The sequence below is a fragment of the Ciconia boyciana genome, chromosome 1, assembly GCF_034638445.1.
Source record: "Ciconia boyciana chromosome 1, ASM3463844v1, whole genome shotgun sequence".
Taxonomy (NCBI): domain Eukaryota; kingdom Metazoa; phylum Chordata; class Aves; order Ciconiiformes; family Ciconiidae; genus Ciconia; species Ciconia boyciana.
In genome coordinates, this window is record NC_132934.1 from 46,458,702 (window position 1) to 46,483,340 (window position 24,639).

Consider the following 24,639-nt stretch of genomic DNA (forward strand, 5'->3'; position numbering starts at 1 on the left):
ACTTATTGTTCTGTGTGAGAAAGCCTTTTTTGGAAATTATCTGTTTCTGGAAACAATGAACACAAAGCATCATAATGCATGAAAGGATGGCACATATTAGAGTGTGGTTGTAACTAAAGCAAGCAAACGTTATGCTATGAATGCAGAAGGACACCTGAATGTTTTTCCAAGACTTTTTGCAGATCTGAATAACTAAGATATAGGTGGCTGTCTGAGTAAATAATCTTCTATCTCATGCTAAATTGAAATGTATCCACAGAGAAAGGAAAAAGCTAGGAAAGCTGTCTTTAATCACTTTCTGTATTGAGATAATTCCTTCTGCAAACATGTTCATTGTACCAAAGCATCACTTGCTAGCTCTGGTTAAGTGGATTTGCTGCATGTGCATGTAGTGAGCATGTAAGTAACAGGGAATGTGTGAGGAAAGGAGGCAAGAAAAAAAGAAAAACCCTCGCCCTAAGAGGAAATAATTTGTTCCTGAAGAGGCTTGTGGCCAGTGATGGCTTGGTGGACTTTTGGTTGAGTGATCTTACTTTACAAGTAAGATAAAAAACGGAAGGACGGGATGCTGGAATGTATAATCACCATACTTTAAGATAGCTTTTCCAAATATAAAGTTATGTAGACACAGAGTCTAGACGGCTGAAAGCCTTTGAAAAGTCCTTGATCCAAAAATAACACATTTTACAAATTAGGTGTGAAAAAATCATTAAAAGGAGCAGAAATAAGGTGGTTTGGGTACCTTCCAAAGTGGTTTTTTTTTTCCTCTTCTTCAAAGGAAAACTCATTTTTATAGAGTTCTACTAGTTGTTATGTGTTTTGTTTTGAAACTACTGTACTTTAGTTAAAGTTTGGTTAATGCTAAATTATTCAATCTTTTCAGTTTTAACTTTGTTTAATGATTATGATAATGTCATTTGTAAAAATTCACTCACTTGATTTTAGCCATCTTATATTTTTTTACGTGAAATGTAAGGATCATGTAGGAAACTTATAAAAGCTGCCTGTTGTGATTCTCTTAGTGTTACTGAAATACGTGGTAAAATACCAGTTCACCAAGATATACATATATATAATAATTTTAAAGCAATGTATCATTTATAATTCTAAAGCTCAAGAAATATGTTTCTATATATAAATAACAAAATATACTTTTATGTGACTTTGAGATGTGCTTTTAAAATGGGAATATATTTCATTTGTAGATGCTATTTTATTTTATTTCATTTTGTTTTGAGGAAGTGAAGATCAGTGTATAGGCAGAAGGGCAAGTTCTTAAATGGTAGGCTTCTTCGCGATTGGGAGTATTGTTTCTTGATGGCTGAGTTTTACTGTATCATTCTCACTATTCATAAATATGTTCTGCAAATATTGCAGTTAGATATTATCTGTCATATTTATTGCATTTTTTCTATATTTACTACATTTTAAAGAGATTGAAATACAGAGCAGATCAACAAATTACTAAACATTGAATCTGAGACATGTTGGGGTTTTTTTGTGGGTTTTTTTGTGTTGTTTTTTTTTTTTTTTTTTTTAATACCGTTTCCTAACTATATTCTCTGAAGTATTATCTATCGGTTGTTTTCTGTGGGCTCACGTTCATGCACTCCATTGCAGGTCAGTTCCTCCTAGAAGAATCCCGCCTGATAGAAGCAGCTGAGATGGCAAAAAAAGCAGCTGAACTTGATAATACAGAATTTGATGTTGTTTTCAATGCAGCCCATATGCTCAGGTTAGTGCTTTTACATCTGCCTTACTTGATTTTCCCCCCTTCTTTTGGAGGAAAACAGTCTTTATGGCCTTTGCTTACACAGAGTTCTTATTAAAGCCCAGCAACTCTTTTGAACAATTCAATATTGTTAATAAGATAAAGAGTTGGATTGAAACTGTTGCAGGATTTAGCACTTTCTATTTCTAATTTTCTATGTGTTATCTCATAATTTCTTACCTTTAAAACTTCTGTTGTTCACAAGTAGGTAATCCTTTTTGCTTGCATACAAGAACAAGTGTTTCTTTTGTGAAGAACCTTCTGCAGGATTTCCTTTCACCTGATTTTTAAAAATTTAGGATGATAGCAACTGCAAATAATAGACCATATTTCTGATCTGGATGTAACTAGAGAATATTGAAAATATCACATTTTATGTTAATATCAGTAGGGAACACTGCGATAATTAGAAATCTAAATATTCCCAGGCTAATGATGACTTTGAGACTCATAGGAGCACTTAATGATATTATCAGAATCTGTGATTTAAAATGTAGTCCTATATTTAATTCTTTTCTCCTATCTGAATAGAATAAAATTTTAGACTTCTTTTTTTCCTTTTAAAGCTGTCAGACGTGTATATTCAGTAACATTAAGCTTCTGCCTGAACATTATCATTAAACTCACATTACTGTAATAGGTATCTTCCATGCTTATTTCTAGGATAACTATCTAATTATTGTCTATTGTCCGTTTAGCAGCCATGAGGATGCTTGAATTCATTTAGATTATATCTATGCTTAGAAAATGCATGAAAAAGGAAATAAAAAATATACTTCATTAGGACAAAATAGTTATTGAGATCATTTCTCTAATGAAGATATCTCACTTGGCTGTTTATACTTTTAACATTTAGAATAATGAAATGAAAGGAAAAGAAGATGGTATTAAAGAGAAGGTAGAATCAGCTTCAGCCAAGTGGCCTGTGTTTCAAAATGAAGGGTTCTATACCAGGATTTTGAAATAAGCCCCAAAATGCCCTTTGAGAAATAACTCTCACTGCTTATAGATTAGAAAGGAAACCAAGACAAATGGTTCACTGGTAAATAATAGTTTGATCTGCCACAGTTGTATGAGCTATTTTAAGGATCCTTCCCTTCCTCCTGATTATTTTCTGAATGATATCTCTTGAGATAGAATTCAGTAATTTGAAGCATTTAGGTTAATGAAACAAATGCACAGACACAAGCATAGCAAGTTAGGCATGAAAGCTGAATCCAGAAGGGTATAGAGTGTGTTGGACTCCTGATTTCAGTGAGTGTGTTGTGGAAGATAGTTTAATGGTGTGATTTTTTTGTGGGTATTTTAAAATGTGGTGGTGTAGATCAATACTATTTTGGGAATAGGTTTAATAAATCTCTTCATTTCTCTGTGAGCACTGAGTGAAGCATCCCTGGTCTTGAAGACACATGTCTTTACATCAGGATATGAGTATTTTTTCACTCTCAGAGTAAGAGCTATGCTGCTGTACTGTACATCAGCTGTGGTTACCCCACTTAATCTGATTGGGAGTGGACACTTTTTGGGAGGTTTTGACCAGCATTGAGCTCAGTGATTCTAAACTGCATTCTCTATTTTAGCTGTAAGCAAAAAATCCAAAACCTTTAAAAAAAAAAAAAGAAAACCCACCAAACCAAAGTCCTTAAAAACAAAAAAAAAAGGCCTGGTGGTTTAGTTTAGCTAGAATCCAACTGTGCTCCTTTGGGATACCCGGTTGGCCTAATTTTTCACTTAAATACTCAGCTTTCTTTGTGGAAGATCGTAATGTCTTCCTAATATGCTCTGGGAGTCTAAAGTGGTCTGGAGGATTTAGCAAGAGTCAGGGTGGCAAAGTTAAATTCAGTGCTGCCGAGTATTTGCTTAAAACTGCATGTCTTAAGATCTGACTGATTTTTGCTAAAAGGTTATGATTTTGTTGTCTGCCTTTGTTCACTGCATTACTTAGCAATTTATTCAATATATTGCTTACATAATAGCTGTTGGACAAGGGGAATATATATTCATACATTAGGGCAGAGCAGCTACAAATCCATCATGAGACTGTGGGAAGAAGCTGATTTTCAGGATATTTAGAATGATGGAGAGCTGAGGTGATTCCAAGAGGAAAGCAGATACCAAGATAGAAAGGAGGAAGGAAAGAAGGGAGTACTCAGACTGGCATAGAGTGACACAGCTAGAAACTGTGGATGCTAAAGACGTTCATAAATGAAAGGCTGAAATTATTAAATATAATAGTTTCATGTAGGTGATCAACTGCTCTTTAGGTGCCCTAGAGAGCCATAAAACCTGACGGGTAAGTGAGTAAGAATTTTGAATGGACTGCACAGCTGTGAGGCAGAAAATATATTATAGAAGTTCACAGGGCATGGAAGTGAATTGACTGTTGTGAGAGAGAAGGGATAAATTTTAAAGATGTGTTGTGGATTAAGAGACAGAAATTGATATTAATGTGGATGATGCAAGGTGTCCAAAATGACTAGGAGTGCATAACAGCAAGTTAGATTTTTGTGTAAATTCTAATATTTTTTTTCAGACCAAATATTCTACCCAGTGGTGTACTGTTGGATTAGAAAGGAATCATCTTTCCCTCCTGTCATACTCCTGTTTCCACCATTAGCCCAAGGAGTGTCACAAGATTCAGAAACATGTAGACATTTCTTTAGAATTGCAGGCAAATTCTTTCAAATTTTGGTTACAGCTGCTTTGGATGGAAAACAATCACAACATTCCCTCCAAGTCCAATTTATTTTTCTACTCTAGTGCTAAAATATTTTCCTCTTTTTTAATCCCTTTACTCTCTGAGAAAAATGTTTAAATTAAAATGCAACCTAAATAAAAATTAACAAGTTTTGAAAATTTTGAACGAGGCGTAGACTGGAATGCTGTGGGTTAACTTTTTTTTCTTAAATTTGCAACAGAATTGTTAACTGTGTCCAAATGCAATAGCTGTATGTATAGATAGCCTGTTCTCAGTTTAGCAGTCACAAGAAAGACTTCTGCTCCTTCTGTCAGGTAGTCCAACACTGTTTGCTTCCTGTCTTTGTGACTAAATCTGAAGCTGAAGTTGAGAAAAAAAAAAAGGTTAGTTCTGTTTGCATTATTGAGAGGCCTCCCTGTTCCTAATTACACAAACATAGTTATTAATTTTTTGCCTAGATGACTTCTGTAGGATCCTGATAATGCAATGCCAGATGAATCAAGTCATCTGTAATATGGGTGAGATGCTGGATGAATGTAATTAATTTCTTTGCAACAGTCTGGTAACTTTTACTTGCCTGTAAAATTTGTTTTCTCAACAAATTTGTTTTCCAGACAGTTTCATTCAAGGGTCAGGTAGCTGTTTGGGGGGGTTTTCTTAAAACAGTAACTGGTCATGTGTTTTACTTTTGTAGTATTTGCTATGCTCTTGCTTATAGCCTCAGTCTGAAACCTTTCAGCAAAGCTAGATACATTTTAATGGAATGTAGTGAAGCATGTATTTGTAATGCCGTATGGTGGCTGTAGCTGCAGTGACTGGGTCAGGTATTAACGGTGCTAAGTTTCACTTTGTAGTTGTATATTGAGGTGAGTTGCCATGAGATAGGTTTCCTGTGATCTAGGGGATGATTACTTTGAGAATGAGGAATAGCAGTGTGGTGACACCGTTGTACTAATCAGAAACAGGAGAAGAGCTTCATGTTGCCTCCAAATGAAAACAAGCATAGGAAGAAGAGCTTTGCTTAAAAGCACATTTTGTAGGAATAATTGGTTTTTTCACGCTTCTGTAAGACAGTGGATTGTGGGAAGCACTCGTATTACATGAAGTTATAGCATGTTTATTGGCTATTTGAAAACAGAAGTCTAAATTAAAGCAATACTACGTGACATGGTCTTTGTTTTTCAGTGAATTTCTGTGAGAGTATTTTGGCTCTCCAAAGCACGCTGACTGTGTGAACATGGAGTGTTGGTGCTGGCACAGTCTCATAGGCACAAGTTCACCCTATGTTATTGCCTAAACAGATTTTATTCATTCTTTAATTACTGTCCATGTGCTTAAATATATATGTATGTATGTATGTATGGCTAAGCATATAGTCTATGTAAATTTTATAACTGTTGTAAAACAAAAAATGTGGATGAAGGGTTACATGTATGGAATCTGATTATGATTTTGTTGTGACACAAAAAGGTCCATTAAGAATGCCAAGTATCAACATTCTGTATTTTAAAATAGGAATCTCTTTGAAGAAAACTTCCTTATAGCTGGACTGACATCCATGATTTCACTTAAAAAAAAAAAAATCAACAGCATGAAGCCTTATGCGAAGCAATAGGCAGGTTAAAAATAACCCTTTCCCATTCACATATTTATGTATCTAAACCAGTCAGCTTTGGTGGTGTTTGTCTCTTAAAGCAATATTTTTTCCAGTGATCAACATAAAGATTCAAAATGAATGCAAGCTGAATAGAACTGGGTGTCAGGAGAACCTAAGAGCGATGTGTTGTCAAGTGCATTTATGAGGTGTCACTAGCAGTCGCTGGAACAAAATACAGGGAACTGGTAGGTCTGGAGGCTCAAGTTAAGAGATACGAGAGAATAAAAAGAGGTTTTTGTCCCTTAAAATAAGATTGAATGCTAAGTGTTAATGGGGGAAATTAGATGTGTTTTCAAGGTCAGTTCTCATGAAAAGACTTAGGATAGAGGTTGAAATATAGCTCGTAACTATGAAAAGGACTCTGTCTTCCAAACTTCTCCTTGCTTCCTTTCCTTCCTTTCTGTTTTATTATCAACATTTTATCTAATGTTTTACTCTAATGTAAATTATGTTTCCTTTAGTAGTGTCCTTCCGTTGTTTGACGTTGATCCAGAGCCCTTTACTGCTCAGTGGCATAGGGTTACTGCAGTTTCCTACCTCTGTGCCTTTTATTTTTCTCAAGGCAAAGCCATTCCAGGGCTTAACATAATGCATTTCTAGTTTAGATTTCCAGTGAAAATGGGAACGAGAATGCTGCCGTATCGTAACTAAAGGAACTGTTGCTGAATGCCCCAGAAATGGAACTGGCATTTTCCTGACCAGATTAGTGTGGTGTGCATTCATTTCTATAAACCGTTTTTAATGGAGAACTATAAATTCAAACTGATTTCAACTTAGGAATTAGTGATCCATGTTTCAAGATGTACATGTGGAAGGAAAGCAAGCCATGTATTTCCAGTGGACTAAAAGGGGACAGGATTTTAATTTGTTCCATGTTCGTATGCCAACACCACTTTCTGGAGGTGAAGTGTACGGCCTGTATCTGCCTCCTGGGTAAGGCACCTTGTTTATCGTGCAAAATTTCACCACATTCAGAAATTCTTTGTTTCCTGACAGTTCTGTGCAAACAGGAAAAAAAATCTATGAGACATGTTTCATTTTATGTGCCTTGTAGTAAATCCTGAAATTTGGAAGTACGAGATTTTTTTTTCCAGTCGTTTCAAGTGCTACTAATGCCCAGCAGGAGTGATTCAGAAGCATGTTAAATGAATATTTTTAGACATTCAATCGTTTCTAACCACTGCAACCACTGAGTCGATGATACATGTGCAAAGTAATTTAAAACAGTTAACAGGTATAAACCAAGTTCTACTTGGCAAATTGTTAGTCAGGAAGTGGTTTCAGCTTTCACGTGAATTATGTGAGAAACTTCAAAGGGATTATCCTTCCTCCCTTTCTCCTCCCAAGACCAATAACTGTCAAAATGTGTTGATTTGGATTAATTGCCTATCATGTATTATGTGACTAATGTTTAAAATTTGGGTGGATGGAAACATAAAATTAGAACGCAATTTGATCACTGAATAACACAGCATGTAAAAGCTCATGTAATGAACAAGGTAAAATCTCCAGATACAAGTGCTCAGTTGATTGATACTCTTTGAACTAGTAACTGTTCTCAGAAGGAGAAGAAAAAGAAAAAAAAAAAAAAAACAACCAAAACCCTACTCGGTGTTAGCCTTGTTTTCTAATTTTTCCATTTTGTGTCACAGAAATGCATCTGTAATCGCATAACAAACACAAATATGCTGAAGATCTCCTGTCCTAACTCTTCTATGAAGGGACCTAACTCTTCATAAAAAAGAAGGCAAATAACTTTAGCAGAAGACAGTAGCCTGCCTGATAGTCCTGCTGGGTTGTTCTTACATATTTATCATCTTTCTCGTGACATGTATGTGATCAACTGATATTCATTGGGCCAATAGCCAAAATGAATAGTTGGAGGGAAATTAAGAAGGTGGAGACAAAAGGAGAAGAAAGGAGTTTGAGAGAAGAGATAAAAAGGGCCTGTTGAGACAAAAATGTGTTTGGATTTCTTTGGCAACATATTGCATTTTCATTTGAAGTCATTAAACTGAAAACTCAGGAGAAGAAATAAAAAATAAACTGCTAGGAGAATGTAGATGCCATCTATATTAGTAAGGAAAAGGAAAAGAGGTGAGCTGATAGTGCTTCAGGTACCCAGAAACTCATCTTATTCCCCTGGGATATGAGATCGAAGTTTAAATCCCCTCTGACTAATGTGAGTAAATGTTGAAATCAGAACTCTCTTTTCTGAATGAATTCCCTGAATCATGGAAATCTATTTTTGAGAAATCATTGTATAGTCTGATTTTTTTTTTTTTCCCCTGGAATGATAGTGTTCTTGGGGAGGCACAAAGAAAGGAACTGCGTTCTTATATAATCTACAGCTTCATAATTTACTGTTAAAGTATGGCTAATTACAAAAAACGAGCCAGATTTTCCTCTGGTGAAGACTGGTGCATCTCTGGTTTTGCCTCAGATGAGTGTTTCGCCTTCTGCATTTCTCTCCAGTGTGTACTAATATTTCAGAACTAAAAAGAAAATAAGGTAGGCAAAGAGGATTTGTGATAATGGATATTCTGAACTATGAAAAAATCTTTTAGATTGACATATTTTGTGCATTTGTTAGGGTAATATCCTTAAACAGTGGGGAGTAGTTGCAGTATTTTGTTTTTAGCTATGCTTCTTTAGGTATGGTTTCTTTTCAGCCCAAGGAAAATGAGGTGAAACTATATTGTTTTTTTCTGTCGTGATAGACAAGCCAGTCTCAATGAAGAAGCCGAAAAGTATTATGAAATGGCAGCAGGATTAAGACCTAATGTAAGTACCTTCTTCATGATATCCATTACTTAAGTTGATGAACGTGCTACACTGCTGAACGCTTTGTGTTGAGGAGAAACTTCTTGCTGGAGCGTTTGAGCTCTTGGCCTATATTATATGTGTTTTTTTAATGGTTAATTATTGGATAGTCTGATAAAGCTGTTCATTTGTCAAACCAATCACTATACTTTCAAGTTACCTCAGTGAAGTGTTCTAGCAGCAAGTGTTACTTGGCTGAGGTACATGGAAAAGATTTCTAGATTTAGATTTATTTATCTACCTTTAAATGTGTTAAGTTTGGAAAGCTCTCCTAATTCCATCTATTTTCACTAGTAAACGAGAATGAAAGGCTATTCTGTGATCACTGTTTAAGGCATTTTAAATAATACATTTATGCCTTTTCCTCTGTCATGAACTTCTGGCAAACATTGTTGTTCAACAAACTTAAAGGTGATTTTACCTCAGAGGTAAATACCTCTGAGGTTGTTGTATATTGGCAAAGAAATGCTTATTCCTTAAAGCACAAATATGTAGGAGTATGTGACAGACTGTTTTTAAAAATAAAAGCTCATTTCCAATTTTACTGCATCAGGAACTAAAGAAATAAAATATTTTCTTTTTACCATTTTTTACTTAATGTTATATTTCTTTTCAATTACCTTCACATTTTGGGAAAAAAACCACTCATGAATATAAATGAGCAGAATTGATTTTAAATACCTAATATTTTGTCTATGCAATATATCAAATCTAGAACACATTCCTGTCACAGAAGTCTATAGTGCCAAATTTGAGCATACAAGTTAGCACTTTCAGTCAAGGAAAAAAAAAAAAGGAAAAAAAGAAAGTAAAAAAAAAACAATACAGGCTTAAAATGAAAGAGTTTTCATACCTAAGAATCAAAAGCAACACCAGCTAAAACTCAAAACAAGCTAACAAAATATAATCTAAAAAAACCCAAAATAACTTATTCGTATGAAATTATGCACTTTCACACCATCGCTTAAAAAAGCTCTCTAAAATCTATGTATTTCTTTAATTCATACTTTGTGAGATAACAATTTAGACTTTGTGATTCCTTATGCTTTCAGATTCAAGACTTTTTGTTTTTTTCTGAGTGAATATCTTAATGTTGAAAGAATTCCCTCAGTTGCCTCAAAGTTGGTACAGTTCCTCTTTTCTGTGGTTCATTGTACTCTCTTTCTGAGTTTCTCAGAAACTCAGAAATATATTTATTTGTATATAACCATATATGAATATGATTAAATGTGTAAGGTTTCTTAGAGAGCTTTGGAAGTAACTGAAGGCTTCTAGCTCATGGCAGTGGTACTATAAAAGTTAAGTATTTCTAGGTATTGCTGACAAACTTTACATGTTAAGACCAAACTATCCTTTTTGCCGGATAAGATCATCAGAACAGTTTATTATAGCAACTTTCTTCTAACTTTGATCAGTTTAAGTTAAAAACTAATACGTACTGCTGTTCACTTTTCTTTAAGAGATAATTTCACTTTTATATTCAAGATGATAAAGTTTAACTTTCTAGCCAATCATAGTATGCATATGGTTCATGGTTTTTTAAAAATATTTTAATGATGCAGAGTGGGAAAGTTGTATCCATTTTCACTGCCAGCTTCAACTGTCTGATGGCTGTACAAGGGCAATCTCACAAGAATGAAAATAAAAACAGAAATAGTCATATGTATCTTTTTTCTTATTATTAACTGTGCTGGTTTGGGATGGGATAGAGTTAATCTTCTTCACAGCAGCTAGTATGGGGCTATGTTTTGGATTGGTGCTGGAAACAGTGTGGGTAGCACAGGGATGTTTCAGTTACTGCTGAGCAGTGCTCACACAGAGTCAAGGCCTTTTCTGCCTCTCACCCCACCCCACCAGCGAGGAGGCTGGGGGTGCACAAGGAGTTGGGAGGGGACACGGCTGGGACAGCTGACCCCAAATGACCAAAGGGCTATCCCACACCATATGGCGTCATGCTCAGCATATAAAGCTGGGGAAGAAGAAGGAAGGGGGGGACATGCGGAGTGATGGCATTTGTCTGCCCAAGTAACCGTTACGCGTGATGGAGCCCTGCTTTCCTGGAGATGGCTGAACGCCTGCCTGCCCATGGGAAGGAGTGAATGAATTCCTTGTTTTGCTTTGCTTGCGTGCGTGGCTTTTGCTGTACCTATTAAACTGACTTTATCTCAACCCACGAGTTTTCTCACTTTTACCCTTCTAATTCTCTCCCCCCTCCCACCGGGGGGGGAGTGAGCAAGCAGCTGGGTGGTGCTTAGTTGCCGGCTGGGATTAAACCACAACATTAACTCTCAAATTTACCATAATAGTTTCAGAGTGGGAGGAAAAGAAGCCACTCGAGGAGGATTTCTAGGTAGTAAGCAATATAATGCAGACATGGTAAGACAGAAGCTTCCAGTCTTTCCAAAGGAGTATGGAATACAAATTAGTGAAATCCTGTGTACTTCATAGCTACATCTGTACTGGTAAATTAAGTGTGCCCAGGACTATTCTCTAGTGTTGATCCAACCGGCTTCTTAGAGTGTGCCCAGGTACTGTCTGAGAGACTGCATTAGCCCCGTCCAGAGCTGTGTAGGAACCATCCTCACAGCTTTAAAATGCCCACATTTTAATTTGTTATTTTGGATCTAGCCTGTGTATCCTCTCACTGTCTTACGAATATGAAGGATCACCAAAATTAAGTGAGTCAAGATGCTACAGAAATATCCTTAAGCACAATATAGTGCTGAAGGATCTTAATTTTATTTTTTTGTATCCGTCACTAATGATCTAGAAACATTTATTTGTAGAAAATTCAAAATACTAGATGTGTGAATGTGATGTAATATACAGATGCATGCGTACATACAGTTCCATATAGGTATACACGTATCTATATTTGTGTGCACCTGTTTAATGTTAGTTGCCTAGAGGTCTGTTCCCAGACTCCATCTCAGTGAGAATACTGTGGCAGCGCTGAAGTCTCATTCTGTGTAGTGGGTCAGCCTTGTTCCTAGAACACTTAACTGCTAAAAGCATCTGTTTAACAAGAACCTTCCTCCTTCTGATGTTTGAGATGGTACCTATTGACATTAGTGAATTTTGGATCAGGATCCCAAGTCAACTGGCTCTCTACTTTTTTTTTCAGCATGATTTTTTTTTCCTCCAGTTCCCCAGTCACTCCTCCAAATCCCAAGTTGAAGATCCATTTCATGTTACCAACTCCTTTCTTATTCACTGTACCAAGACAACTAAATTATCAGTTATTCTTTAGAATTAGACCTGTGCCTAGCTCCTGAGAGATTTTCAGTTAGTGCAGCCTGAAACAAAACTCAGATTTCCATTCTCTTGCATCCATTTCTTTACAACTTTACATATTGTATAATATCTCTAATATCACTACTATAAAATACCATCCTTAGCAGCAATAAGAGATGTTAATAATACTACAAACTCAATCTTTTACTGATTGTTACTGAATTTGTATGCTCGTTGAGCTTTCACAACACAATTTTGTTCTCAGCATTCTTGGTTTGTTTTCATTTTCAATCCCTTTCTTTGTTTTCTCAACTGTTCCTGTTGCTTTTGGAATGAAGCAATACTTCATACATGGTACTTCCTCACCTGCTCCCCACCTTATAAGCCCTTTGGATCCAGAAGCTGCTCTGCTGAGCTTTTCTACACCCAAGTCCAGTTTAAGTGGCCATCTGAGTTATGACTTTCAGAGCTACCTAGTTGGCTATTTAAATGTTTTTTCCAGACAGCAGTCTCCACTCTTGCATTTGTCTCTTAAGCAAGCCTTCTTTTATTTCAGTGTCTCAAGGCTGGGGCACAACCGTGAGCAACCAATATACCTTCATGTCTGAATCACTTTCTCATTCAACTAATCCATTTTTGTAGAAGTTGTGACTAAGGAGGCTAAAAAAGTCCCCGGAAAAACAGTATTCAGTTACAGGAGAAACGTAACTGCTCTGAAAAATGCAAGCCTTTGTTTTTAAGAAAGCAAACACAGAAAGATTTTATTTTTGTAGTATTGGGGGTGATTCATTAATCATTGAACTATTCTGAGAGGACTGAAAAATACTGAAAATACCATTTATTTCCTCTGTGAAAAGCTTTATTACAATGAATAAAGTATTTGCAAAAAAATTATACCCAGTAAAGGAACAACTGAATACAGCACAGGTGTCTTAAAATGTATATCCACATGTTGAACGTCATCTTTGCTTCTGGGTACACCATCATTCTGCAGGGTGTAAAAGAATTAAAACACTTCGGTACAATAGCAGCACTAGCTGAAATGCAGCTTGGGTGCAAAGAAAAAAACAAATCTGTCTAGTAGTATTATTCCAGATTTAGACCTAACTGTTCTCTTAATAATGTTCATGATTGGCCTTATTTGCAATAGGTGTGTATTTGTCCTCTATGAAAGTAATTTCCAGTCAAATTTCAGAAGAGCAGTATTTTCTGTAGAATATAGTGCTGCTGTGGAGATGAGAATCATTTGTCTTAAACTTCACTGAAGAAGCAAGCGTTCTCAAGATTATGTCTGTTTATTTCCAAATAGGCTTCACAGAGTTGACTTTCCCCTGGAGAGCCAAGGGGGAGAGAGGAATCCAGGAGGCAGTTCAGAGATGGAATCTACTTTTATTTGCTATGAATCATTTCTTACAGGACTCTCTTTTCCTCCTTCAACTCTATAGGTAACCTACAGAGATTAGCTTCCCTAGCCCCTGGATCTTTTTGAATACTTTCCAAAAAATGCATTCCCACATTGTGTGTTTACCATGATTAAAACAAAATCATTTTAGAGCCTTCTCAGTGAGAAGCACATATGTGTGTGTTCTAGCAATGTTGGCTTGGATGTATGTTAATCACATTAGTCTAATTTTAACAAATTCAGTTGCATGAAGAAATGAAAGTGTAAGTTTCTTGGACAGCAAGACATTTATGCAGTAATTATTCTGAGTGGGAGTATTGCTGAGGAAAGTCTGGATTCAGAGATAGTTTCTAGGTGCCCTACATGTTGTAATGTTCACAAACCAGGAAATTGTTTTAACAAGTTGTTAGGCACTCTAAAATGTGAGCTTTAAGCTCACTTTGTTGTGGAAAAATCAGTCATACAGAAACTCTTTAAATTGGCATCCTTTACAAGAATGTGAGATATTGACTTAAGCTTCAGCTTTTATTCAACTTTTAAGACATCATTTGTGTAATAGAACTGCATTTCTAATTTTTTAAGTCTGAACTCGAAGCAGCCAATCTTTAAAAATCTGCTCTAGAACCCCCACATGTGGCCACTGGCTCTTGAGAAGAAAGGGCACTTTGAAGTATGACCTCAAGAGTATTAAATGAAAGAGAGCTCACCAGAGCCTTAAGACTTTGAGCCACCACCTTGAGCTGATTGGCTTAGAAGCATTCCTCAAGGAGGTGCCATGACCTGCAAGTCACCACCATCCCAACCACATATTAGTGCTGCTTGCAATCTGGAGCTCATGACAGCTTTAAGCCCCATGTCATCGGCACATTGTCAGAAACAGCTGTTTCCACTCTACCACTTCAAAAGGGCTTGATTAAATGTCTTACTGTAACAACATACATAAAGACACACACATAGAATGAGGGGGAAAGGAGAAATGTACCTATAAGCAAAATAAATACAATTTCCACTAGATGGTTTAATCATGATGTGGGGGACTAAACCATTTCTTGACTTGAAGGGTTTATGTAATCAGTTAACACAATATCATATTAAAAAGCAGTTTCTACAAGTGCTTCTTTTATTTTTTTCCCTAATGCTGGAATACAGATTTCATGTCAAAGGCTCCAGGCTTACAATAAGCTCTACCTCAAGCTGTCTAACAGTTGAAAGAAGGATCCTGGTGATTTCCAGATAATTGACTGTATTTTTATAGCCACCTTATAGATAACATGCTTTCAGTGCCTCCTTATGGAAAGTGTTCATAATATATGGGTTTTATTCATGGCAAGACCTCTAAAAATGAGTATACTTCTGATAGTACATACATCTTTAAAAAATAAAGTAGATGTTGGATTTTGTCTTGAAACATATGTAGCCAAGGTCTGCTTTATTATGTATTTTTTCCTTAGGTGTTTCTGTGCCAAATTTCCCTATTTGACTTTCTCCTGAGCACTCACTAATTCTCTCATGTAGCTTTACCAGGCTAGGAGTAATTGCGAGGGAGTCGGCTTTAATGCATTTTGCCAGCTTTGTTAAGGGCATGTCCTGTTATTGCCAGGGAGAATTTTCACAAAACTTTTAAGAGCTCCTGCTGTGTTAGTTCTGCTGCTGATGGCAGTAATGGATGGGTTAACAGTGATTCTTAAACTGTCTGCAGCTGATCCTCAATTGACAAAAAACTGGCACTGTTCCACGCTTCACTGGATGCAATGTCCTCCTCACACTGCTCCAGGGATACTGCAGATCCCTCACCAGTGATGGAACTATTGCTCCTGCAGTTCTGTTGAGCAGGTCTACATAGTCCCTGGTATCCAAACCCAACTGGAGTGGCTTGCCATGGTACTCCTGGTTTCCAAAGCAGATAAAGTACAGATAAAGCTGACGTGGTCCTCTAGAGAAACAGTATAGATATGATTTTTACACCATGTATTATTGCCAGTAAAGCATGACACTTTCCAGTTGAGAATCCTTGTTTTAAAATGTTCTTCTGTCTGTTTACTTGTTTATTCAAAGTAATGAACACATGGCAATCTTTTATCTTTATGTATTGGTGCCATGGAATGACCATAGAGCTGTATTTTTAGGTAGTTAGCATCCAGCAGATTCACCTGTTCAGTTGCCTTCCATTACTTGTGTCTGCCTTTACAGAAAACACAAAAGTGGGCCTTGTGGGGCAGGTGGAGCTTCTTCTCACCTACTGCCTGCCTGCCCTCCGAGCTGCTCCCAGCTTCTCCTGCCCTGCGTCAGGGCTGCACAGCTTCCCACTACCAGCCCCAGCTGCTGCTAAGCCTCGCATTGTTTAAGGCTTCCTCTCAAGTGTGCCAAACTTTCCGCCTCAATGATATGAATGGCTGTGGATTCCTTCCAGCCCAGCAGCACTCTTGGCCTCCTGAAAATGCCTCCTTTCTTTTTTCCTGGTGAAGGTGTGAGGAATAAGAAAACTTCTCAGGATCCAATTCTTCCTCTCTTCCTGCTCTGTTGCTTCCTAAAGACTGAACCAGTTGTTATAGGGCATGTAGGACTTTTAGGGACTAAAAAGGGTACTCTGGCTTCCTAATGAGAAGGTAGACATGACTGATGTGAACTGTGTTTCCAGATGGCATACTTTTAATAGTTTGACTTCAGACAGATACAGGAGTGGGAGGCTTAGGCATGGGTCAGCTCCACTGTGAGAGGAGATAGTGGAACACCCTGAGAGAAAAGAGGACACCACTCTCTGATCTCAAAAGTATGAGAGAGCACTTTTTTGGTTACTGTAAATTGGGTGGACTTTCCCTGTTGACAGGCAATAAAAGACTCACTCTGAAATTTGATATTAGAATAGCTGTGACATTTTTCAGCCTGCCTAGCAGAAGGCTGACCTAGCCTAAAGGTTGTGCAGAATGGAGACATTCAAGACAATTAATATTAACTGAATGCAAGCTGCCCTTCATTTCAGGTAGAAAGGCTCTTCAGTGTTTGCACAGAAATAGCAACACTTCTCTGCGTAAAGAGTTTATCTATGCATGAACTCTCTCTGCCACTCCTGAGCTGGAAAGCTTTTTAAATGTAATTTGGGCCCCCAGCTCAATTTTCTTTTGTTGTTGTTCTTGTTGCTTCACCCCTTCCAGGTCGTTATACTCCATTCATCCTTCTTGTCTGGTGCTAAGTGCAAGGCAGATATGTTATCTCTGTCCAGCTATTTGGCAAAAACTGTGTTTATTCTTTTGAACAAAAAGTTATATTTCTATATTTGCAATTATATTTGTTTATGATCCTCCTAAATATTTTTAAAACACATTTAGGTTTTTTGTCGTGCACAATTGTCAGCTTCAAGACAGGCTTGTGTACAGGCTGCTGGTGTGAATGTTAAAGTATTCCTACTTCAGCAGAGATTAGTGCCTCCCACCTTAAAAAAAACCCAGACAAAACAAACAAAAAACCCCATATAACGTTTCCCATCCCTATGATCTCCATCAGGGGACAAAGAAAGAGCACAGGCTATTGGAATGAGGATATTTACCTGTAACACTGAAGCACAATATCAGGGTGAGTTGTATAATTTGAAAACCAATTTACTCAGCTGTGGAAAACACTGAATTTCCTTTGGGAAATACATGAGAATACTTTATAGCCTTACCCCAGAAAACTCTACGTGTGTTTTCTCATGCATTGTAGTAGCTCTGTGAAGGCAAAGATTGAACATGCTTTTGGGTGATTACGGAATACTTAAATCTCATTCTTGATATTGTGATCCATCTTCGTGGAAGATGCGTGGGAGAAAGCTGGAAATCATGTCATTACAGTTCTCAGCTTCAATTTTATGAAAGTTAGATTATGGGGAGTTCATTTGTACTCTTTTGTTCTGATTGTACAAGCAATTAAATATGGAAATGTCTGAGATCGATTGGCTCGCTCAGTGTAATTTGTGAGCTTTGGAATTGAATGAAAATGCCTTTAAAATGCTGTTTATTTCCCATCTAGAATAATTTGTTGTACATTGATATCCTAATCAATACATAAGTATTTTGTCTGTGCAAGTCCTAATGACTGAAATGAAAATGCATTTGAGTTTCTTCTGCTTACATAGATATTGCATTGCAGTAACACCATTGACTTGTTTAGAGTCGCTTCTGTTTCTCCTGCACGTGAGAGGTAAATTGGGCTCTGTAGTTCCTGATTTCTTCAAGTGAAATTATGCAAGCAGCTATGAACTCTTCTTAATGTAAAGTTTTTAAAACAGTATACCCAGAAACACTCTTCGAAGTAAGCCAGAAACTGATTGTCATGGTAATTTGGAGTGCTTTTCATTTCATTTTTAGCTATGAAAATGTTTACAAATTTCCCATAAATATTAATCCTTCTACAGTTTAATTATTGGTGTAATGTATTTTCTGAGTCATTCATCTTTATGAACTGTAAAATATATAGACATGCTTTTCTTTAACAAGGGGAACAAATGTTGGAAATAAGCAACTATGTACTAATTCCTCTCTTCTGATTTAATTAACCTTTAGATCTTCATTAAATCACCAATTACTCTTACCAAGAACTGTTGAAACAGTAATTTTATGGTTAACATGTAATTTGAGAGAAAGAAACTCTGATAATTCATGCACTATTCACTTAGGACATAGGTCATATAAGTTTGTCAGTATGTCTGGTGGCAATCCCTTGTGCTGCTTGGGGCTGCTAATGAAGTCTTTTCTTCACAAAAAAAATACCCTGGAGTATTTTGGTTTATGCACCCATTTTCCATTGTAGGCTCTGTTGCCCACAGTGCTCAAAATGTTTATGTGACTAAATCTCCAAAAAGTAAAAGACCATGATTTCACAAAAATCATGCATGATTATGATCAGATCAGTGATGTTTTCTAAGACGTTAATCACCCAGGTATTAAAGTATAGGTTCTGTTTTCTCTCCAGACACCTACCTAGATACAGAATACTGTTCTTCCGATCCCATCGGATGATTGTAATATTCAATGGATAGGTCATAAATTCTCCAAAGAGAAGAAATTCTCATACCAAATAATACTTTGTCAAGACCTTGATTCAGAAATTTTGTAGGACTGCACCTTAGTTAACTTGAACGGAAATCTTAATGTCATCACATTTCTTTTTCCATTTTTAATATATATTTTCATTATGCAAATCTGAAGTCTTTATCTGGTATATAGATATGTTCAGTCCACCATCAAAATTACTTGAAAAAAGGATGGGATGTCAACGAGGCCTGTCTCTTGGAGTGCAGATTTGTTTCATCTAGCACTTTTCATCCACATCTTAGTAGACAGTTAACTTTTTTTTTCTATAATTACTTTTCAGTATGAAAATAACTGTGCAACAGTTGTGCTTGTGCTCATCTTTGATGTTCATTTACTGAATAATTAAAAAATAGGGTTGCAAAACTAATTAATAGGAAGTCACAGCTTAGATTTGTACTATTGATTTAAATAAAAGGCATCATCATGCTTTGAGATGATGAGAGCAGTAGTTTGTAAAGATACAGTCTCTTTGCTGAAATTGTGGAAGTGAAGATGATGTACCATGGATAGACCTATGCACTTGATTGTGATTGACAGTCTGATAGTAATATGGCAGGGGGTACTATGCTGCCTGCATCAGTTCCTGGAGAGAGCAAGATTGGCTTTGCCTTGTAAATGTAGCCCTCAGTGTCAATCAAAAATGAAGTGCCATGAAATATAGAACTCACAGCAGTAGATTAGCATTTCAGAAATTAAACCATCTGTTTGAACTCAATTAAAAGAGAATCCAGCAAGGTTTTTCCTAATAGAGTATTCTAGTGCTGATTCTGGAAACAATGCAATGAATTTATTTATGCAATTAGAACTGATAAGGAAGTGGTTTTAATGCTCATTAAATAAACCCAGCAACAGTACATTCTCAGTAGGATGTTTTACAATAAATAACTTCCTAATTTTCTTCCTTATCTATAGTTCTGATGTATTTCTCATTCTAGGAATGATTTTTAGTTGTGGGTTGGCATATCCTGTTAGATTTTTTTTTTTTCCCCTACAAGTTCTGGAGAACTTATGTTTCTGTCTCACAAGATGGTTTTGATGCAACTGGTATTCTCCCCCACCTTCCCACACCTCCGGGTGTAACTAGATGATTGTATAGAGGAAAAAATGCCCTACAATAAAGCTGGTTTTGGTCTGAGATCTGCCTGAGAGGAACTGTATATTTGCAGACTGCTAGGAAGGGGATGGGTGGGAGGTGTCTCGCTAAAGTAATTTTCTTGGAATTTGTCTTTAAGAGTAACTCCAGTACTAGTTTGAATGGATTTTTCCCTGGGAAAGTTACAGTCTTGAGATCAGATGTCTGCTGATGAGAAGATGCAGTGAGGAGGGGATGGATAGCTTTTCATTTCCCCCAAAGAACAGTCCCTTTTTGTTGAGGCATTCTGAAGCACTGTGTATTGGTCAGCTCTGCATACTGCATTTACATGATTCTACTTACCACAATTAGTTTTACTGGAGAGCAAATACACATTCAAATGTACCTACCCTTTTGAAACATGTCTTCCATATAATGAACAGCTCTATTACTAAGCTGAGGCAGTTTTCCTAAGTCTTCAGGTGCCCCAGTAAAGATTGTCTACCTGTAACAGTAAGTAACTTTAATCTGACATTATGGTTTGTAACAGTGCCAGTTGCCTCAGCATCTGGCTGCCTTGAACTCACTGAAAACAATTACAGTGTGAAAGAAAACAGAAATCTTTCCCAGTGTAACAACAACAGTAGAAATGAAAATCCACAATAAACCCCTAAATTAAATTCCATGTGAAGGTTTGCTGTATGTCACTTAGATTCCGTGGGGTAAATGATTGATATATTTATGACGGAGTTATTTGGTGGAGTTTTATTGTAATGCAGTAGTTCTACTTCATTTCTTCACATTCTAACTGCATTTAAATACACTTAAAATTATCAGACTTATTTTTCATCATTTCTGAAAGATCTATACATGTTCCTTCATTAATTCTGTTCAAAAAATTCTGTTCTGATAGCTGCATTGATGGAGTTTTTTGCTGATTAGTTCAGAAATTGGATGTTTTACCTATAATAGAGGAAAAAAATGCTTTCTGAACAGAGATTATGGAAATTGCACAGGAGGCAAACCTTTTGATTTTGGGGGAAAAATGAGCTTTAACAAAAAGACTGCTGGTAGGTAGGACCCAAAATTAATTTCTGTAGGATCCTGTGGTGTTTATATAGAATGGGTGGTATCTGTAGTGCAAATGTATAATGAGAAGGCAAATGAACCTGAGCCGTTGACTGCAGAACTGCATAGTGATTCTAGTGGCCCTGGATTATAGTTTGGTCCAGGCACAGAAGGCTTTTTCTGGGGCAGTTTGGAGCAAGCATCTGGTTTCACTGATTAATTTTTGACATTGAACTTCAGAGGCAGGAATTGAACTTTGATTTCTTGGTGCTATCCTGCAAATATTAGTTGTTCTTGTGCCTTCAGAAATAATTAATTAAACCTTTTTAAAAAGGAAAATATTATTCACAGTGTTGCTTCCTGTGTCCATTTCTTAAAAACATAGTTTGAAGAATACAGAAAGCTTCAGTTCAATAAACAGCAGTTATTGGCATATGCAGTATCAAGTGCAACCTTTCAGAGTACGATCTACCACAGAACACATCTTGCTGTTATTGATATTAATCACTCACAAAGCACTGTAAACATATGCATCACTGATCGGATTTGGGAAATAAGGCTGCCCTAGCAGAAAGTAGTTTTATTTTTTTACAAGTCACAACCTTGTAAAAGCCTAGCGAGCAATTAGTGCCCAGTGGTCTTACTAGTAGCGATCAAAAGACGAAACTTCAGAAACTACAGCCTTAAATCTTTAAGCTGCAAGAATCAAAATTAAATCCTTGCGCATAGCCTGGAAGTCAATAATTTTAATATGTACTGTAGATTTAATTGCTAAATACTATATAGGGAACACCTGCAGGTTACTGGCTGCCAAAAAGTAAGGCACGAATTCTTACAAATTACACGGAGCACTGTAATTCAGCATTTTGCAAAGGACCAATAGTATGTGCCTCTTTTCTCAGCTGCTCTCGTAATCCTGTGGGTAAAACTGAAGGCAATACAGTGTGGCCGTAACCTTTTTGCGCTATGCAACAGGCATGGAAGTGATAGGAGCCAGATGAAAAAGGACAAAGGGGAAGAAAAATAAGATTGATATGCAAATACTTTAGAGTTTTCCATGCAGAAATTTCAGAAAAGAAAATATTTATGAGCAAGATTTTTTCAAGCGTTTTCAGTTGTATCTACTGTCTAATGAAAATGTAGTTCCTTGAACAATACATCATCTCAAGAGTTTTGTTATTTATTTGCAAAGTTGCGGAGTTAGTTTTTATTTGCAAAATTGCCTTGGTAACATTTCCACATGCTGAAGTTGCATTTTTGGACCAATTTGAAAATACCTTCAGGCACTATTGATAAACCATGTTGTTATGGAAATTGTATCACTTCATGTGATAGACATCAATTGTACTTACCTGCCAATGAAATTATTACCAATAGAGGAATAATGATTGATTCTGTTGTCTAGGGAAAGTTAGCTAAAAGAAAGTGTGTCTATGGAGGAGTGGAATGAAGGCTAAAATTCATCCTAAAACATCCTACGATGCTTAATAATCTCCTAGTCTTTTCTTTTTTCCTGTTTCTGTAATGCTTTAGTATCACGCTTTTTCTGTGGGCTGTCTTAATAGTGATTGTGCATAAGCCTTGAACAAATTAGTGAGATTCTCATTCTTTGTGCTCAGAGCAAGTATGTCAAGTTGCATAATGGTTTACGCAGTGTGCCTGAAAGCTATACCTTACCACTGCAAATACCTAAATAGTTTTGGAAAACATACAGCAATATCAATATTAATCTAGTTCTCAAGCATTTAATTCAGCTGACTACACTTGTCAGCCAAAAGTGCAAAGCCTTTTTTGACACTTAACATTCACCTGAACAACTTCACAAGATTTCCAGTGTTTTGACTGATTTTGAGATTTCCTTAATTAGAACTTAGCTAATTTTTCAAGGCCAGAAATGAAAACTTTTTCCTTCTGAAATTTCAGTAGTTGGCTCTTCTACCCAAAAATGGAAGTTCTAATGTACTACTTCATATGCCTGTGACTAGCATCTTGAAAAACTATACAACCTTCTCTGGTTACTGATGTATTTGATCAGTATCTGGGCAAAAATACACGGAAGATGCATTCATTCTCAGCAGTCATTTTTATTTTCCGATGACGTTTTATTTGACTGAAAAAATGAACTTTTTTTAACGCAGGTAGTAGATACTTTGAGTATAATTGTGATCATAATCTCAGATGATCTGTAGATTAGCATTTTCTGTGAAGATTAACCAGTTTTGATTGTGTTAATATGGACAGCTATTCTAATCAGCCCTGCATGTGTGCTGCTGGGTGAAGTAGAGTATATTCATTTTTCTTTTAACACTTTACATTTATTTTAAATTAAAAGTGGGGTTTATGTTTAGGCAGTAACACAAAGCCATTTATTTTTCTGGTTTACAAGGTTTAGAAAGGAAGTGCATGCAAAAATACATTTACTAACATTCAATTTCATTTTAAAAACCCCTTTTTCTTAATAGGACAAAATTCTGTTACTGAAAGATTTTGAGTAATTTCTGTTTGTCAGTATGGTAGTACAGATGACATTTCTGTTCAGCAAGTTTCTCACTTGCTGGGAGTACAGACTTTGTAATTAGCACACAGCATACTTGTGTTAGATAAGGTAAAGAAGTTGTTAAATGTTTTATACCATAATCGTAGCTATGTATTAAAATTATCAAATTGCAGACATCAGAGCACAGTTGTATTTCTATAAACAAAAATTAAGTCATTTGAAGATTTTTTTAATGAAATCCTGCAGTGCTAGGAAAATTGGATAAGATTATCATATCCTATACTGATGACAACATTTGAGCTGGAAAGCTAAGAAGTTTAATTAGAAACACTTTGAGGCCTGGAAAATGTTTATTTTTTTTTTAATATAACTGTAATATTAAATACTCGTAACGTATGTTCCTGTTTAGCTTTTATTGTGGTAATACAAGTATGTTATCTAAAAACATCCATCACGGTTTCTATATAAGCTGAGAGTGATTACTAGGAGGTTTTTTAAGCATAAATCAAAGCAATTGATGCATGGCCATTGGGGAAAAAATCTAGATACACAGAAATTACAAATGTAAGTACATTTTTGTGGGACTTTTTCAGCTGTTGTTATGATCTGCAGCCTTTACCAGTTGTAACACATGCTTTTGTTATCTTGCTGATATATAAAACTGTATACTCTGAATGTATATAAAGGCCAATGGTAGATAGCTTTTCAGCAGCAAGATGTAATATATATCTATATATGTTTGTTTGGTTTTGGATAACTATGTTTTTAAAACTCTGAGCTGTCTCTGAAGGTTAAGATGAAAAAGATGTTGAGGAAAAAAATTTCCACTGGCTGTAGAACATTGATGCTGAAGTGTCCCCTATTGATGTGATAATTTGAGAAACAAAGTAGACTGCTTGGTGCTTCCTTCCCATGCCAAGTCTAGAACTCTTCCCTGACTCACAGCTGTGGGTTTCCTTAATGATGCCGATGTCTAAATCTACAAGCAAAGTGAATAATTTCATGGTATGCTTGTGGATGAAAACTCCCACATCTGCCACCCATAAATACAAAAAAATGGTAAAAACCCCCTCCTTCACTTTTTAATTCCTGGTTTTAAACGTACATATCCTGTAGTTTTCAATTTTAGACAGGATAGTCTCCAGTGTTTGAAAGCACACAAGATTAGGTGCATACAAACAATTTCCATGTATATTCTCCTTTCACCAGGCAGCTTAAAGTGTCATCTTCTTTGAATGTCTGGATGAGAATGTCCAAATATAAAGTAATAAAAAAATTATTTAAAAAAAAAAGTACATGACCTAACATTTATATAGTATCATCAGTTATTAAGGTGACTAGGTATTAA

General features: G+C 36.3%; 1 protein-coding gene across 3 annotated transcripts in view; it reads left to right on the forward strand.

The window, feature by feature from the left end:
• TMTC2 (transmembrane O-mannosyltransferase targeting cadherins 2) overlaps window positions 1-24,639 on the forward strand; it is a 259,847-nt gene that overhangs the window by 226,443 nt on the left and 8,765 nt on the right. The window contains exons 10-11 of one of the 3 annotated variants that reach the window (XM_072864568.1): window positions 1,621-1,735; window positions 8,847-8,910. In XM_072864568.1, the coding sequence (XP_072720669.1) occupies window positions 1,621-1,735; window positions 8,847-8,910 (179 nt within the window). Of the gene's footprint in view, window positions 1-1,620; window positions 1,736-4,783; window positions 4,835-8,846; window positions 8,911-24,639 lie in introns of those variants that run through there. The other 2 variants (XM_072864586.1, XM_072864577.1) reach the window with 2 other exon arrangements.